Source organism: Siphateles boraxobius, unplaced genomic scaffold, assembly GCF_051911475.1.
Source record: "Siphateles boraxobius isolate OS27281-9 unplaced genomic scaffold, OSU_SipBor_1 65, whole genome shotgun sequence".
Taxonomy (NCBI): Eukaryota; Metazoa; Chordata; class Actinopteri; order Cypriniformes; family Leuciscidae; genus Siphateles; species Siphateles boraxobius.
This window is the reverse complement of record NW_027509192.1, coordinates 14,320,281-14,338,285: the sequence shown is the minus strand read 5'-3', so window position 1 is coordinate 14,338,285 and position 18,005 is coordinate 14,320,281. Positions and strand designations below refer to the sequence as shown.

General features: G+C 36.9%; 2 protein-coding genes across 8 annotated transcripts in view; both read left to right on the top strand.

The window, feature by feature from the left end:
* The first annotated feature begins 42 nt into the window (after positions 1-42).
* On the top strand, positions 43-11,349 carry ctdspl2a (CTD (carboxy-terminal domain, RNA polymerase II, polypeptide A) small phosphatase like 2a). 2 transcript variants are annotated; one of them, XM_077211150.1, is made up of 13 exons: positions 43-255; positions 3,578-3,786; positions 4,657-4,795; positions 4,935-5,081; positions 6,238-6,456; positions 6,529-6,616; positions 6,701-6,812; positions 6,901-6,987; positions 7,091-7,153; positions 8,028-8,107; positions 8,299-8,425; positions 8,519-8,614; positions 10,116-11,349. In XM_077211150.1, exons 2-13 carry the CDS (start codon positions 3,601-3,603, stop codon positions 10,179-10,181), a joined length of 1,410 nt encoding a protein of 469 aa, XP_077067265.1. In that variant the 5' UTR covers positions 43-255; positions 3,578-3,600; the 3' UTR covers positions 10,182-11,349. The 2 variants fall into 2 exon arrangements, with proteins under 2 accessions (XP_077067265.1, XP_077067264.1); XM_077211149.1 differs by having other exon boundaries at positions 58-255; positions 6,238-6,616.
* A 1,952-nt stretch (positions 11,350-13,301) lies between these two features.
* The window catches only part of scaper (S-phase cyclin A-associated protein in the ER), a 108,877-nt gene continuing 104,173 nt past the window's right edge, over positions 13,302-18,005 (top strand). For 3 of the 6 annotated variants that reach the window (XM_077211148.1, XM_077211146.1, XM_077211142.1), the window contains exon 1: positions 13,302-13,595. In XM_077211148.1, the coding sequence (XP_077067263.1) occupies positions 13,422-13,595 (174 nt within the window). In that variant the 5' untranslated portion in view covers positions 13,302-13,421. Of the gene's footprint in view, positions 13,596-16,918; positions 17,328-18,005 lie in introns of those variants that run through there. The other 3 variants (XM_077211145.1, XM_077211147.1, XM_077211144.1) reach the window with 3 other exon arrangements.

Here is an 18,005-nt window from a genome sequence, read left to right as displayed (position 1 = left end):
ATTTGACAGGATAAATTCTTCCGCCAGTATCTGCGCGCATGCGCGGTAGTGCACAGCATCATCCGGGTTCTTCGCAAGAATCCCTCTGAGAGGAGGCGGGAAATGGCGTCCCGAGCAGCTGTATCAGATCTATCTGTCGCTCAGTGACTCACTCTCGGCCAGAGAAGCGACCGACAGACACTCGCGCGGGCCGCTTCAGCCGCCGTGGCCAGATCCACAACCATCTCTGGATCGTGTCGTCGCGACCCCTGGCATGTAAGTGTTTAACCGAACATATTTTGATCACATACAGGCAAAAATAAATATTTAACCCTACGCCACGGTCGCAGTGCTTTGAAATCTCGCGTCTTCACGACTCGCCCCCTCCTTATGTGAGAATATGTTCTCCGTGCAGATAAAGACGAAGCAGTGCTAATGTTTTATACGGCATTTTATATTTACACTAATTTATAAATATAACGTCATAGGATCAACAGAAACGTATTTTTTCCCGTGCGTGTTTACAGTGTGAAAAAGGCTGATGCGCTGGAGCGCGAGCAACGAGACGCAGAGCGCGGGTGTCGCGAGACAGCCAACAAGTCATCTGTTAGCGTTAGTCGTTAAAACACCCTCGTGCTCAAACATTCCCATCAAAATAAAATGTGTTATTGAGACGGGGAAAAAATGACGTGGGTAGCTAGAAATCTGTAGTGTTATTTTACGGGCGACTGTTGTTGGCGATTTATTTATTTATTTTGCCTTTGATGTTAAAACCGATTGGCTGCTTGCTAACTTGTGCGCGACCATTTTTTGCTTAATAATAATGCAGCTTGGAGGCGCGAGCCGTGCTAACTGACAAAAAAATACTCAAGTAGCTAATATTTTTAGTGGTGTATTGTGTTGGCTCATAAATGTAATAAGTTTTACATCACGGAAATGTGCTAGAAATGACCGGCAGGCTAATGGCAAGCTACATTTGTTTAGATTCAACAAGCAGAGGAGACATGATTCACCCCCGCCCACTTCAGCTCATCTGAAGACTTCCACTAGTTTGTTTCCACGGCACATACCAATGGTTTTATGAACACACAAAATCATAAAAAAACGATACTTCTATTTCTACATTTATTTCGCATCAGTATGACTGTAGAATATAGGAGAACCTGTGTTTATGCACACACACCATTATGGTGTAAATTCTCACCTGCACACTCTGCTGTTTTTTTTAAAATCTGATTAAATATTTAAGATGCAGTGGTTTAATAGATCATCCTAAATATTTAAAATATAGAAAATATTTTTTATGAATCCTGGATGTATTAGAGCACTACATAATTTTTTTTAGGATATTCTAAAATATAATAATATAATCCTTTGCTTCAATGTCACTAGATTTTTTTATTAACTAGAAAGTGTTTTTACAAAAAGCATAAACTGGCGCTTTGGACTTTTTTTTTCAACTGAACCCCTTAGATGTATAATATTTACCCCCTGAGATTCTAAGTTAATCTATTTCAATAATTTAACAACACATTTGTACATTCACGGTTTTCTAATGGTCACATGATGTGGATGTAAATAGATAAAATATTTAATCTTTTTTTCTTCCTGATTTCATTTTTACTTTGTAGCTGGCCTTTAAAGTGGACTCAACATTTTAGTTAATATTATTATTATTATTCATTATATCATGTTTTAGCTTAAATTACAAAGATGAAGACAAATATATTAGCCTTCTGTTGTAAATTACAATTAACTGTAAAATAAAATTACTTGACAATAGGGGTGTGCCCAATGGTGTGACAAATTATATCTCTGTTTTCTGGGATTTTCTCGATAACGATTATAAGAGTTTTTATTGTGTTTGTACTTTGGCAGGTTTAGGACTGTCGTGGACAGCCGACTCCTAAAGTTTTTGATATTCTTCATTCTATGTGTGGTGGTCAGTTCACAACAACAAGAAATTATTCTTTTCAATATTTTTCAATAGATTTTTACCTAATATGGGCATTTTTACCTTTTATAAAGCCACTTTTTAAACCTAATTATATGCATGCATCATCTTTTGTGACGATTTCATAAATTTAATCCAATTCAATTATAAAAATAAGACGCATTAGGGCTGTTACCAATCAAATGAAATCAGTATCAACAAAATTCATCTTTACAATATTGAAAAATATTTTTGGCATTTTCTAAGTAAGTTAGCCTAATAGGATAGTAATAAATGAACACACATACAAAAATGTCTTTCGTCCTGTAGGCGTCCTGGAGAATATTTCTGTTCGTCCTAAACACATTTTCGATAGGACGGCGTTAGTCTCGAGCCCTGGTCTTGTGCTGGAATATTCAAATTCGCTAGGCTTAAAAACACTTGCAGAGGATAAACTTTCATGAAGATGCAGCACTGGTCTAATCTGGACAGTGATTGTTCCACCGCATGAAACCGTTTTATTCAAAGCAACGAAATAACATGACTGTCTGTAAAAAAAAAAAAAAAGTGCATAATGTTTATAAATCAAATATAACTTTGTAAATTGCATAAACAATCATGAATAAAACAGCATTGTATATTCATGCATAGTTTAATACAAAGAGCCGAAGCGCTGATCACACAGACTACTTTTTGCATATAAAAACATGCAGTGGAATGGATCCTGCACAACTTCTTGACTTTCGAGACATGTTTTTTTTTTTACTTTACATGGCTTTCTAAACATGCTGCTCTGTCTTGCAAGACACGAGTGCAATGGTCAAAGATGTCAGTCTAGCACTTTTCATAGAAAACAATGGAAAAGCAGCGCAGAAAATGCCTTCTGAGTGAACGACTCGGTCACGGTTTTGATGTAACCAAGATCTTCTCCGCACAAGTGGGTAGGCTAAGAAAAACATAAAAAGCCAAAACGACTCGCATCAGCACATCTTGTTCGCCACTGATAAGGCTGCCTGACGCACAAATAAAATTTGAATGTACCATTTTTTCATTCGAATGTGGATTTTATTTTAATTTGGAATTTAATTTGACACGTGGCTTAATTGAACTTTAAAATTCTAATTTCCTTTAAATATTAAGTAATTTGTATAATAAATAATTAAATTAATCAAATGCAAAATCATAATTGCACGGCAATATTTTCATATTGATAGGATAGTGGAGAAGAGTGATAGAATAACTGAGACGGATTCAATCATTGGACGCCTACATGAATATCTTTTTCAAGTTTCTATTCTGAAATCCCATACTCAAGAGCGTGAAGGTTTGCAACCAGGTGTCCCCAGTTTTAACCCATTAAAGTCTTCAATAGTTTGCGCTGACATAAATACCAATTGATTGGGGTGATGGTTTCCCCCTCTTTTTGTGGCACTCTCAAAGACAGGCAGTAGGGTGCTGTGGAGACCTTTCTTGTCAATGGCAGCAGGGAAGAGATCCGATTGTTTTCCTTGAGTTGCCATGACTGATTTCCGGAATGGAATTTCCATCAGCCTGAATATCTCGCGTTAAATGTTATTAATGTAGCTATATTGAAATTTATGCAAATATGCATGGTGCTGCTCTGCACCTTTTTCACAGTAGATGAACTGGTTTTGTCTTTTCCAGTCTTACATGTGACTTTTGGGACAATGAGGCTGAGAGTGCGTAAGGCATCTCAGCTGCGGAGCGCCACCCCGTCCGCCCGGACTGCCAAGACCAAGAGGAAGCTCTCCGAGGTGGAACGCACTTTGCCCTCCGAAGACGGCAAGATGCAGAAACGAGACACAGGCATTTTCTCCACCATCAAACGGTTCATCAGAGGCAATGCTGTCAAGGTTAGGATTTGAAAGGGGTTTTCGAGATGATTCTGTGGAGTTCACGACACAAGTGCGGTTTGATTTGAGCTGTTTTTCTTTCTTTTTTTAAACAGGGAAACAATAACAATCACACTATGTTCTACAATAAGTGTCAGAAACTAAACCTCCCCATCCTCATTCGTAGATGTTATAAGTACAAGTCATTCATATTGTATTCCAAGAAACTAAATGAGTATGTGACTGACTGCATAAATATATGAATATATACACATATGAGAAAAATTAAAATAAACAAACATTAATTAATAAATGACTTGATAATGCATACTAATAATATATGTATACGTATATACCCGTATATTTAAACAAAACTATATACCTACATAATTATTCATCTATGTGCATTACATACATTTACACATCCCATATACCCATACAAACACATTTATACTTGTATACCGGCATGGCCACACATACTTGTATACTCATACTATATGCATACATACTAGTAACAGCCACATACCACAGTGTTCATACCCGTCAATGAAAAATGAGTTAACTAAGTGGGTAAAAAGAATATATGAATAAAAGAATATATGAATGGAAGAAAATTGCAAATGACACTTAACTTCTATCTCTAAGGATAATACTTGTTTCCAGTCAATTTAACCCTAACAAGAACTAAAACAAAAGGCGGAAACCATCTTTATTAACTTGTTTGTCGGAAGTACTTCAGTTCCCTGTTAAGATAACAGGCAGTATCTAAGCCTAATCGAAGCACAGAGCGCACGCCTTTCCTTGACCACTAAGCCCTTAAGTTATAAATCAAGATTAAGTAAGGATTTTATTGGGTTCCACAAATGTTTGAGCTGTATTTCTGAATGTCAGGTGGAGCAGTGCCCTCCTGCTAAGAGAAGCCGTGTAGACTGCGATTCGGACAGTAATCTGATCACATCCACTCCGACCGGTGGGAACCTGCCCAGCAGAGCAAACCCCAGAGCCCGCAGGAAAGGCCCTGTCAATGGAGGTAGGAGTGCTGACACTCATAGATAAACAGGCTGCTCTTCTTTTAAGAGTTCTGGATGTAAATGACCTTTGTTGTGAACGGTTTTGCAGGCTGTCAGCGATCTATTGGTGTTGAATGTTTCTCATTTTCTTCTGCTCAGATACTATGACAGGTCAGAGTATACCAGTGAAGCCCAACGGGAAGCTGGAGGAGCAGGCAGAGACCCCGAGCAGTCCTCCCCGCACCACCCTCCTGGGAACCATCTTCTCTCCCGTTTTTAGCTTCTTCTCACCCGCCAACAAAAACGGTAAGGGCCTGTGATCGCACTTGTCAGCTGATTAAATGTATGTGCCTAAGTGACATGAAGTTAGTCCCCTTTTCAGTCCTTTTGATATACAAAAATGTGTGAGAATAAAAACGAAGCATGAAATCATGAAACATAACATCAATATTGACCATATTTATTTTATTTATACATATTCCTGGGGCCAGATTGATGAAATATTTAGAATAAAATTCTTCTTAACATTATATTTTTTGTCTTAAGAATTATTTTTTTTACTTAAGAATAAATTTAACAATCCTTAAAAATGTCTTACTTTTTCTTAAGAATGTTCTAAAAGCATTAAACTGAATTCCTGAAATAAATTCTTCAAAAAAATATCAGTGTTGGGATAACTTCCAATTTGAAGTCCATCTTGTGACAGGCTCTTTAAAATACACACAGTATTAAAAAGAATCCACTATTTAGCAGAAAGCTCGGGCAGAGGACAAAACTGCAGTAAATAACGCTTCTAATAAACAACATTATTGTGCATTGCTGTTGATGCTTTTATAGTATAGTTATCATTATCATTCTTGGTTTGAACTGGCCTTTTTTGTGTACAATTCAACATCACACAATACTCAAAAGGTTCTAAGAACTGTAAGGAACGGTTATAGTTGTATTTCATTATATTGGGTCTACGACTCTAAAAAGGACAGAATGCTCAGGCATAGCTATTTTTTCTCATCATAGTCGCGATGTTGCCCGTCACAGTTCGGTACAGCCATCAGACCTGGTTTACTGTTTAACTCATCTCTTAATGAGTTTTCAGCTGGTCAAAATACCATCACATGAAGGCTACGCACATACAACGAGTGCATTTATCCAAGTACTCAGCATTGTTTTGGATGTTTGGTAAATTCTGTTGCAAAATATATTCAATAAAAGCCAATCAATCAGGTTTGTGAACACATCCCTATGCCTTCAGGTTCCTTGTTAAAATGGCAATTTGAACCATAGGTGGACACAGGACTATATTTGTTTTGGTCTGGACCAAGTGAACCGAAACTACAAGTGTGAACACACCCATAATGTAGAACTAAAACTAAGAACTAAAATTCAAAGTGCATCTTTTTTGTCTTGGGAGTTTTTTCTGATTTCATCACACTGGTTAAACTGAGCCGTCCTCATCCTCCAGCTACAACGGGCTCTGATTCCCCGGGTCAGGCGGTGGAAGCTGAGGAGATCGTGAAGCAGCTCGAAATGGAGCAGCTCGAGGAAACCCCGACCAGCACTACCACCGACGGCCGAGACCTGACCTTTGACCCTGCACTAAACCCTCGACCGCTGCCTCTCGTAGACACGCCGGTGGAGGAAGGAGAGATTGTCACAGAGGCTGATATGCCTCCGCTAACTGGTGAGTGTCTGGCATGTTCTCCAGCTGTATCGCTTCCTGAAGATGACCATCCTCACGTTCTCTCTCGGTTAGCCGTAGGATGCAACAGCAATTACCCGGATGTCCCGCCGTCACCTCCTCCAGAGGGGACTTATGAAGAGGACTGGGAAGTTTTTGACCCGTGAGTCTAATTTCAACATGCTCTAAATCTGAATAACTTCAATATAGACACATGCTTGTGTGCTAACTTGTCTCTATTTTACAGTTATTTCTTTATCAAGCACGTGCCACCCTTGACTGAAGAGCAGCTCACCCGTAAACCTGCGCTCCCGCTGAAAACCAGGAGCACGCCCGAGTTCTCCCTCGTCCTGGATCTGGTACGTTGGCATTCAACTCTGATCTTAGTTGTTTGATGCAAGCTCTTTTTGATGCAAGGATTAAGCCGTCACCATGGTTTTATTCCAGGATGAGACGTTGGTCCACTGCAGCCTCAATGAATTGGAGGATGCAGCTTTGACCTTCCCTGTGCTTTTCCAAGACGTCATTTACCAGGTACAGAACAAGCCTCTCAAACAATCAATACTTCACATTTTTCACAAGCTGTACTGCTTTGCACGTAGCTCCGTTAGAGTCGTTTGCTTTCTTATTCCTAAAGGTGTACGTCCGGTTACGGCCATTCTTTAGAGAATTCCTGGAACGCATGTCTCAGATTTATGAGGTAAGTGAGGTGTTTTTGTTATTTTGTTTTCATGTTGACATGATTTATTTATGCAATCTTTAAATAAACATTTTGTTTAATTGAGGTTGTTGTGAAGCTCATGTGCAAATCCCAGCAATCAGCACATACAAATGTGTGTCCCATTCATTTATTAAAGAAATAAAGGCTAAAATCCAATGTTTAATGATAACTATTAAATATGTGAATAATTATTAGCTAACAAAAAATAACAGTACATGAAAAGTACCTAATATTTGATATACAGTATATGCACAAAAATCTGCTGAATTGGTTTGATTTATTCTGGAAACTGTATTTTATTTATATTAGGGATGTCACTCTTTTAAAAAAAAATCCTCTAGCAATTTAAACGTGTCGATTAAATACCAGAAGTGGTGCATTCCACGGAAGAGAATCCATGAACCGCATTATCAGACCGTTTTCAATGGCTGCACGATATATTAAAACTATTTAAAAATCATAATTTTGCATAGTGTCTTTCACTTTTGATTGATTTCGTAACTGTTTCCCTAAATGCCGAAATTAAAATTTTCAGAAAACAAAAGTAGTTTATTTAATAACATGTGTAACATTAAACCGACATGTTTAACTGTTTATCCACGTTGTGTGCACGAAATAGACATTTGAAAAATAAAACGTGCCATCGGAGAAGCACTAATGAAACGTGACTGTTTCGGGCAATGATTTCGGCCCTTCAAAATCATTTAGGACCAAAAAAATTGGTCGCCGAAAATTGTACGTTCCTAGTCGTTGGTCTTCTCAGGCTTTTTTTTTTTTTTTTTTTTGAACCCCAATGAATATCCTGTCAATGATGTAACTTTGACATAATGACATAACCTTGAATTATCTGCAGATTATACTCTTCACTGCTTCCAAGAAGGTATATGCTGACAAGCTGCTGAACATCCTGGATCCTAAAAAACAGTTGGTTAGGTCAGTTGCTTAACATTGTTTTTGTGTCTTGTCTCAAGCAGGTGCTCTTTCAAATTAAATATACAAAGTGAAGTTTAAATTCATTAAATTGCAGCTGCATTAATAGTGTGTGATGGGAACAAATGTGTCTGAATTCTCAAGTTGAATGATGTTGAAAGTGAGTATTAAGGTCTTTTCCCCTCGTATCCCAGGCACAGATTGTTTCGCGAGCACTGCGTATGCGTCCAAGGCAACTACATCAAAGATCTTAACATCCTCGGGAGGGATCTCTCCAAGACGGTGATCATAGACAACTCTCCTCAGGCTTTTGCCTACCAGGTTCGTGAAGCCGCATGGGTTTCACCTTCATTGATGTGGATGTGGTCTGAGTTATTAGTATGTAAAGCTCAGGATGTGCTTCTCTCATTGCAGCTTTCTAATGGGATCCCCATTGAGAGTTGGTTTGTGGACAAGAATGACAATGAGCTCCTAAAGCTGGTGCCGTTTTTGGAGAAGCTGGTGGAACTGGTATGTGCGTCTTGTCTTTTGTGTGCTACTTTTTATTGATGAAGGTATAGTAGGGTTAATTAGATAATTAAGTACTTTCTCCTATCTTAGTTTAATGAGTACAGACATAAATGTAAGAGTTTTGTTTTATATAAATATTACGTGTACATTTTTCTATTAATTATAAATTTTCTTTTAAATAAGAGTTCTTTGCAATTTAATTAAGAATAATGGTATAATGATAATAAAATTGTTGTAGTTATTATTTGAAGTCAAATTACACACTTTCATAATACTATGTGTTTTTTTTTAGATAATACCAGGACTTTTTTATTTTGCTTTTTTAAAAATTGCTATGCCTATTTACAAAACTATTGCTATAATATAAAATCTGTAAATACCCTCATGATGTGATGGGTTTTAATTATTGTTGTTTTCAATAAAAGTAAATGTATATTTTTAATAGATTTTTATTGTAAGTAATAATGATTTATTATTAATATTTTAACTATGCCCTTTTCGTAAAACAGTCTTTTAGATAATTGGATAATACCAGGGCTTTTTTCACAAACTTTTATTTTATTTGACTTTTATTATTAACACTAAACTTTTTCTAAGCTGATTTACAGAATAATTGCTATAAAAATGTAATACCAAACATTATAATTTTTTAGTGTTAAGACTATACCTTCATGATATGATGGGTTTTAATAATTGTTTTAATTATTTAAAAAAAATGCATATAAATTTATATTTTAACAAGTTTTATTTACAATTTAATTTAGTAGTAATTATAATAATTGTTAATCATTTTAATTCCTCAAACTATGCACATTCATAATCCCTCTTTTTGATAGTGCCAGGATTTTTTCACAAACTTTATTTTATTTGACTTTTTATTATTAACAGTCAACTTTTCTGTTTACTAAAGCATTTTTACAAAAGCATACAAAACACTGAGAAACTGACCGTCGTCTGTAATACCACGATTATCCATGATCTGCGTCAGATTAATTTCTGTATGTTTTGGGTTCAGGTGTCACGCACTTAAGTTCAAAATAGTTGCTACACACGTGAGCATTTGAAAGCAGGCGTCTATCAGTGGATATATTCGAGATCAGCTGATAAGACGCCTGCTTTCAAACGCTCCCGTGTGTATCTGTGTAAGCTCGGTGAATTTATAACATGTTTTGTAGCCAGTCACAGACATGTATGTTGAGCGCGTGCACACTCCAGGGGACAACAGAGATGAAGGAACGGCTGGTCGTAATGTGCCTGCCTTTATAATGTCTTCAAGTCCCCTCGACACTGCATCCATTTATTTACATCCGCTTCCTCTTGAGATCGCGTGAGATGCTAAATCTGGCATGATAATCTTAGTTGTGTGTGATGCGCCACGATTTTCGAATCTTGTAGTGTGTGCAGGTTTAAGATTTAAAGGAAGAAACTCCTGAGCCCATCTTAAGGTGTCGTGTACAACTGTGTTTTTGTTGACTTTGTATTTTTTGTGTTTTTATTCCAGAATGAGGACGTTCGGCCGTACATAAGAGAGAGATTTCGCCTGCATGACCTTCTACCCCCAGACTGAATGCCCAAGAAAACGAACATTTCTTGCCAACCAGACTGTTTTTAAGCAGTGGGGGATTTACACTGCGGGGGAAGGAGAATTTGCCACAAACTCTTTGCCATAAGGATTTCAACTACAGACTTGCCTACATGGGCGTTCTTTTATGTGGGGTGGGAGGAAGGGAGGGGGGGCTCTGGACTAATGTTTTAAGACAAATGACTTGATGTATGCATATGTTTTCTATACACGCACTCATTTAGGGACGAGAAGATGATTTCTGATTGGTCGTCCTGCTCTGCTCTGGAGTGGAGTCTGTGCCTGATTCGGACTTTAACGTAAAGCGCTGTGTAGAAGTGGACTTGCGTCACTCATTTCGGTGCTCTACGGGACCCTCTGCCCTGCCAGGCCACTGGCTTACTTCAACGAGAATGAACGGTTGAATATAAATATATAGAACATGAATATATACATTCAACTATGTGTGTATATGTGTATATATAACATTTGTACATATATATTTTTTCCTGTCAAGTTTGTAAAACGCAACTTGCCCTTTGGTTTTAATTCATTATGCATTCCTTTTTAGTTCAAGGTGTTTTTTCATAGACGAGCTGGCTTTTTATTCAGTTTTTTTACTCTAGATTTGGTGTGTATTTAATGGCCTATCCGTTTCGCTCTAGCTTTCTGGTGAAGTGTAATCAAAATCCGGTGACATCCCGCGTGGAGCATATGGAAACGCATCATTGCTCATTTGTAAATCTCGACTCGATTCTCTGTCTTGTGGTTTCCAGTTACTGACTGCTTACTACCATTTATTCACGTCAGTCCTAATTTGAGGAATTTAACCTTTTTTTTTGTTCTTTGTTTTTATATACAAGTATAGATGAAATGTAAAATACTGTGTGTGCTTTAAATTGCTTTTCTGTGGAAAAAAAAAATAATGCTTTGTCTCTTTAAGAAATGTCCGTTAATTGTAGCACCAGCACATGAATTAGCTTAAATCACTGCATATCTGCAATATTCCCTGGGGTTTTTTCTCCTGCAATCCTGCTTTGTTTTAGGAATCATCATGTACAGCTCTACCTACCTCTGAAGGGTAGACCTTCCGTTTCATTCAGTGTTACCCCCACCCCAAAAAAAATGGTTTTTATTTCCAAGGACATTAATACATGATTTTTATGTACCAGTATAATTCGAATTGGTTTTTCTTTGTTGTTTGGATGAAAGTTTCACATGTGGCCTTGATTATTGTTTTTTTACTAAACTTATCATCATAGTTATAGCTAGGGATGCACCGATATGAAAATTTTGGCCGATGCGATAATTCTTTATATTTCAAAGCCGATAACTGATTTGTTGGCCGAGAAACCTAAATCTAAATTGATGATATTCTTGAGAGCCATCTGAAGTGTCTCAGATGAAGGAAATCATAAAAACGTCTTATAAGTTTTAAGATATTGGCAAAAAAAAGAAAAATATCTAGTCCCTATCGATTACATAAAAAATAGCGATATGGTGTCCGATATATTGTGCATCCCTAGTTACAGCTCATGCTTTTTACTGTTCAGGAGGAAATAAGACGTGAACTGAGAAATTTGAAGTTTAAAAGCAAGTTTTTTAATAGAATTGGTAATAATTTTAGCCTACAAACTCTGGCAGCTCTTGTCAATTTAGATTAATATTTTCACATAAAATGGCAGCTTCTGTTTTGGGAGTATTAACTTACTGCCAATGGATCATTATGGATAATGGATCAGATATCTAGATTTTTTTTTGTGATTCCAATGGATGAAATGAGTCTTTTGATGGAATGGTTGTGTGTTTGGTTGCAAATGTTTGTGAATGAAAAGGCCTTTGTTAAAGATAGATGTGAATGCAATGAATGTATTTCAGTGCAGCTTTTGCAGCACACATGGAGCAACAAGAAAAAAAAATTCTTTAAATCTTTTCAGATTATGTATAATATCATATGTATGTGTTTTTCCTGGAATGGTATTTTTTTATATAGTGTCAGTGAAACTGAATCCCTTATTGGGTCCTGGACTTTGGTTTAATGTAGCTGACTATTAAAAACAACATCAGCGGTTAGTCACTGAAAACAGCATGCTGAAAAGTTCAAGACTGAAACATTAAATTTGCTGTTTTTGCACATTAGAAGGTTTCATTTGTACTGTTAACTGTTACTGTCGTTTTAAGATTTATTTAAAAGAAATTGCAAGGTAAAGTTCTTTGAGATATAGTCTAGATATAACTAGATAAAGGTGAATACGTTTAGTTATTGTAATAACTCAAAAACCACACACTTTCTTAATATGTATTTGATTGGAAGTAAAAATCATAATCTAAATAGGAGTTATGGGGAACACCCTTCATCCCAATATCAAAAGTTAAAAAAACAAAACAATTTAAAGTTATAAAATCAAAATAAGTATAATCGTTTTATTAAATAAATACTTAATTATTTTATTTTATTGTATATATACATATATATAAACAAATCAAATCAGAATTATTTATTTCATAAATTACATTTTATAATTTTGCGCCTAAAATGCATATGTTGCCTATTTAAATCTTAAATCATAATAAAGCATTTTCCACCATGTGGAATGTTAAAATAATTACTAAAGTCTATTTACATACATAAAAAACATTTTTATAGTTATTTGCAATCTCTCTTCACCTTGTTATATTACGTTATTTTCACCTACATTTTAGCCTACGTCATGCACTGAATATTGTTTTACATTGCACAATAACTTTTGAGTTATAAGACGCATCTTTAATTTGATATTTTGTGAAAAATAGTGCTGTCAAATCAATTCATGTATAAATGTTTGTACATGTATATTATATTTAACAAAAACTTTTATATATACATTTATTATTGCATTATGCACATTTATATTATATAAACTAAAACTTGCTTAATCGATTAATATAAAAATATTGGAAAAATGTCAAGAATCCTCTCAAATCATGTATTATATATTTATGATACAATCATCAACAGCTACTTATAATAACTAGCCACTAGTAACCATGGAGTGTTTTGACGGGAACTCTGTGTTGGTTACCGTTGAAGGTCTGCGCAGTGCGGTCCTCCAGTCCAGCGGGCGGCGTCACATTCCCTCTCGCGCTCAACATGACCCGTGAGTGTTCAGTGTAAAAGAAGAGGAGGCCTGTTTGATTTCAACGATTTCTCGCCCTCTGGTTGCGAAGTTCTTGTCCGCTGAAAGTCGCTCGTTTGACCGCGGGCTCATGTCGAAGGACGGCCGGCACGATGGTCGCCGGCGCGGCGCGGCTCAGCAGCACCGGTTCGGGATGAGAGCTACTCAGAGCGGGGACGGCAGAGACAGGTCGGCCAGTAACAGCTCTGGATCATCTCATGGAGGAGGGAAAGGCAGGAATACGCCCATCAACATCGCCCTGAAGGTAACAAACAACGAACGGCTGGCTAAAAACACACTGACTTGCTGCCTACATAGACAACATAAGTGCATTATGGACGCGGTGAACGCGCATGTAAAGCACAAACTGCTGTCTGGGTAGGCAGCTGTCAGTTACTATGGTAACAATACTTTCCCATCCAAATAGCATAGTTGCTACAATACAAAACTGTAGTCCAATTTTGATGACTGCTGTCATTCAAGTCATATATTTACTTGTTTTATAGGATTAAAGAACTGTACGGTATTTTAGTAAAATATGTTGTCTGGCTAGGGGGTAGCCAGCAGTAATGAACTTAAGGTTGTGATTGTGCGAGCTACCTTACTCCTGTGGCTTGTGATATGTGATTGTGTAGTTATTCTCTTGACTTGGCTGTTTTCAGACCCATTATGGATTTTAAAATCACTGTTTCCCAGACACACAACACAAACGCCACCGTAATAGTCACACAACGCTACATAACATTGACATAAAAGTACTTAACATGATCATGACAATAATGACTAACGTTAGGCTACATGACAGTAGTACAATGCAACACAACATTTACATGACATAACAGTATACAGTAACATTTATATGATATGACATTAACAGTAGCATTACATTATATTAGAATTACAATAACATGTTTACATAACCGTAATACAATGCAACATACCATTTATATGACATGACATAATAGTAGCACAACTTAACATTATATTAACATGACAATAGCATGACCACATAGCAGGAATACAATACAATGCAACACAACATTTACATGACAACATAACTAATGCAACATACCATTTACATGACATAAGGTATCATTAACAACGCAACATGACAGTATATAACATTAAAATGACAGCAGAACAGTGCATACCAGTAATATAATGCAATGTAACATTAACATAAATGCATAACATTAACTACAATATCATGACGACATAACGGTTCATAACAGTAATACAACGCAACATAGCATTTACATAACAGTAACACCACACAACATAGCAGTACATAACAATAGTATAACAATAGATAACAGTAACATAATATAACATTAACATAACAGAGCATAACATTATAACAATAACATGACAACATAACAGTAATACAACTCAACATAACATGTCATAACACATAGGCTAACCATAAAGTATCGCAAAATAACATATCCATAGCATTAACATAACAGTGCATAACATTATTAAAATAACATAACAGTAATACAATGCAACATTATATTTGCATAACAACAGTAAAACCATGCAACATAACAGTATCACATCATCCTAACAAGTGACAACATAACATTACATACAGTAGTACAATGAACATAACATTAGCATATTAGAAAAAGAGTACGTGATGAGGTAATGCAACATAACATATGTTAGGTATAGGGTAGATGACTGGTTCTGCAACATCCAGAAGGTTTTTTTTCTTTTCTTTTTTGCCATAATGACCGACTGACTGATTTCAATTGCATGGCTACTTTACAAATAAATAACACAAAGACATGAAAAATTGCTTTGAGTTTAAATGGTTTCCCTGTGTGAAAACAAAGAGAGCACAGAGGCTCCAGGAACACCCTTCAGGTTGAAGACCTGATCTACCTGTCTGTGTTTATTTTGTAATATATGACCACCTGATTGTATTTTATTTTGCTTATTATAAAGTTGCATATGAACATAAGACAGAACTTGAGCTCAGGCAGCAGTTTGTTGAATTCGTGGATTTATAAATCTGTTTTTACAAAATTTAAATGTAGAGGGAAAGAGTTAAGATTAATATTTTCTGTGGAACCGGTTTGTCTGTTTTTGCTTATTTAGATTGAGATGGACTGCGTCAGAGTGATAGTAGCCATGAATTTGTGATTTGTCCTTTCACACATGTAGAGTACCCAATTAAGTAGCTATATAACTTTATAATTGAGTGTTCCAGGCCTGCAAAAGGTTTTTGTTAAGGTGTGCGTTACGTTTACGTTAAGATTATCTATTTTATCTCATCACCATGTTTTTTTCTTAACATAAAAGCATGTATATATTAAAGCATACATGTTTACAGAGTGTAACAGCATGCCCGTCTTGGCAAGTATCCTAGCAAACATAGTAGGTTACATCTTACGTGAACGTAAACCGTTGAGAGAGACAAGTCGTGTACCAGTATCAGTTTACTGGATCCGTGCATTGTCTTAAAGTGACAGCAGCCTAATATTCCTGCTCTCTGTGTTTTTAAAGCTAATCAAACAACAGAAGACAAGGAAATCACTCACTGCTCTTGACTGGATAGCTTTTGTAACTTTATGATTCATCTTTATTTAATTTATACAGTGAAGATTATATGCAATGTTGGTTTTTATTTGATTAGCCTACTTAATACAATTTTTGTAGCTGAAAACTACTGTTAGATACCTGAAAAGCACTCTTTATTTTATTTGTATCTTTGCTCTATTGTATTTATTTGTGCTTGTAGTTTTTTATTTGTGCTTGTAGTTGCTTGTAGTTTGATTATGTTTTTTTATTTTCTTCGTTTTTATTTGACAGTAGTCCTATTTTCACTGAACATAGCACTTACCGAACCGCACTGAAACGGTAACCCTTGGGCCGCGATAAAAACCGAAGCGCGGGTAATTTGAACCGCTACACCCCTAATAAATAAGAATGCAACATGTAGCATATGTTTAATGTTTGAGAGCAAACTACCTGATAAAGCAACTGTGTTCTTCATATTACTCATTTAATTTCCAGGTCAAAGGCAGTTTATTTATTCAAAGCTTTAATGCATATATGATTTAAAAATTTGTAATAAAAATCTTAAAAACAAAAAGGAATGTACACAATACATGCATACCTACATACCTGTCTAAACATACATATTTAAATCATTAATAACACTTTATTTTACAGTGTCCTTGTTACATGTACTTACCATAGTAATACTAGTAAATTATGCATAATTACATGCAACTATCCCTCAACCAAATCCTAACCCTATAGTACATAATTGCTTACTATTACCTAAATATATAATTAATTACACTGTAACAATGACACTTTAAAATAGTATAACCAAATCATTTATTTAATTATAGGAAATGTGAGTATTACCGTACATACCGACCTAAATCTTCATTATGGTTTTTCAAACCGCCGCCATCCTCGCGGCTGTGTCTGTTCCACATCTCGGTGGTACATCTCTATTTACATCTATAACCCACGGTGCGAGTTACGCACCGCCAAGCTCCAATCGGACGTTGAGTCTGCGGTGTCTAATGCACATGTGCTGACACACACACACACACACACACACACACAGCCCTGCCGCCTCCAGCACATGCTGGACGAGTGGGCGGCCTTCCATGTGCACATGACTGCACAGAGAGAGAGGAGCTCTCCAAGCTGTGGAGAGTGAACACACCACAACTAAAACAGCAACACAGTAGAGTCGCTGTGCAGTCGAGACGTTGCAGGTTCAAAGAAAGACTGTCCCGATCGCCAGAAGAAGGAGTCTGTCCTGCTGATTGACAGAGGCATCTACCCGTGTCCACCGGAGCCATGCTCAACCACGCTATTTTTGGTCCAGATGTCAAATGACGATGTCAGGCCGTTTGTGCAGCAAAGATCCTGGTTAAGGGGGGGTGAACAGGTTGCCATGAGCAAATTCGGTAGCATGTCAGGGCCGGGAATGGAACAGGAACCTGCTTACAGACTCTGCTTCTACTCTGTACGTATTTTCTGTCCTTTTTCCCATTGTTCTTTCTGTGTGCCTCGAACACGCTTCTGAATTTAGAAGCACTTGAAACCCTATCCTTGCTGGGGCTTGCAGCTCTCAGTGTGCTGTTATTTGTCCTGAAAGCACTTCTTTGCTGGACGTCCTTGTTTTGCAGTTCTGAGGTCCTCGGTTAGATCTGACCCTAATAACCTTGGGTGTCAAGGGGCCTTCTGGTGATTAGGTGATTCGTCTCAAGCATGCATGAAGCAAAGACCTGAGATCAGATACCCTCTTCTCACTTTTACCTTGGTTATTTTGTACCAACAAATGCCAAATCGGATACCCCCCCCCCCCCCCCCCCCCCCCTTCTCCGAGATGCATGACCAATGTAAACTTGGGCCTTCTGTTGCCAGTCAGCTAGGAAACCCAGTGTAAATATTTACAATACAAACACCCTGCTGACAGGCAGCAAGTTAACTTAATTTACTTAAAAATGCTATATTTTTTTGTCAGTTTCATCTTCGTTCATCCTTATTTTGAGACCTCTAGAGAGTAAAGCTGTGTGATGAAGGCTGTTGTCATTGGTTAAGTAGGTCAGTTGTGTATTTTAACCCTGAGGTCATGAGATGGTAGCAGGGGAGGACCGTATGCTGTTTATGCATGTGCAAAAACCAGTGAGCCTTATGAAAT

Bases quoted from the DNA above. Each gene is read 5' to 3' on its own strand.
- ctdspl2a (XM_077211149.1), top strand. From the start codon at position 3,601: ATGAGGCTGAGAGTGCGTAAGGCATCTCAGCTGCGGAGCGCCACCCCG. The intron at 7,154-8,027 runs GTAAGTGAGGTG...AATTATCTGCAG, and splicing joins GCATGTCTCAGATTTATGAG to ATTATACTCTTCACTGCTTC. The intron at 8,108-8,298 runs GTCAGTTGCTTA...CTCGTATCCCAG, and splicing joins CCTAAAAAACAGTTGGTTAG to GCACAGATTGTTTCGCGAGC.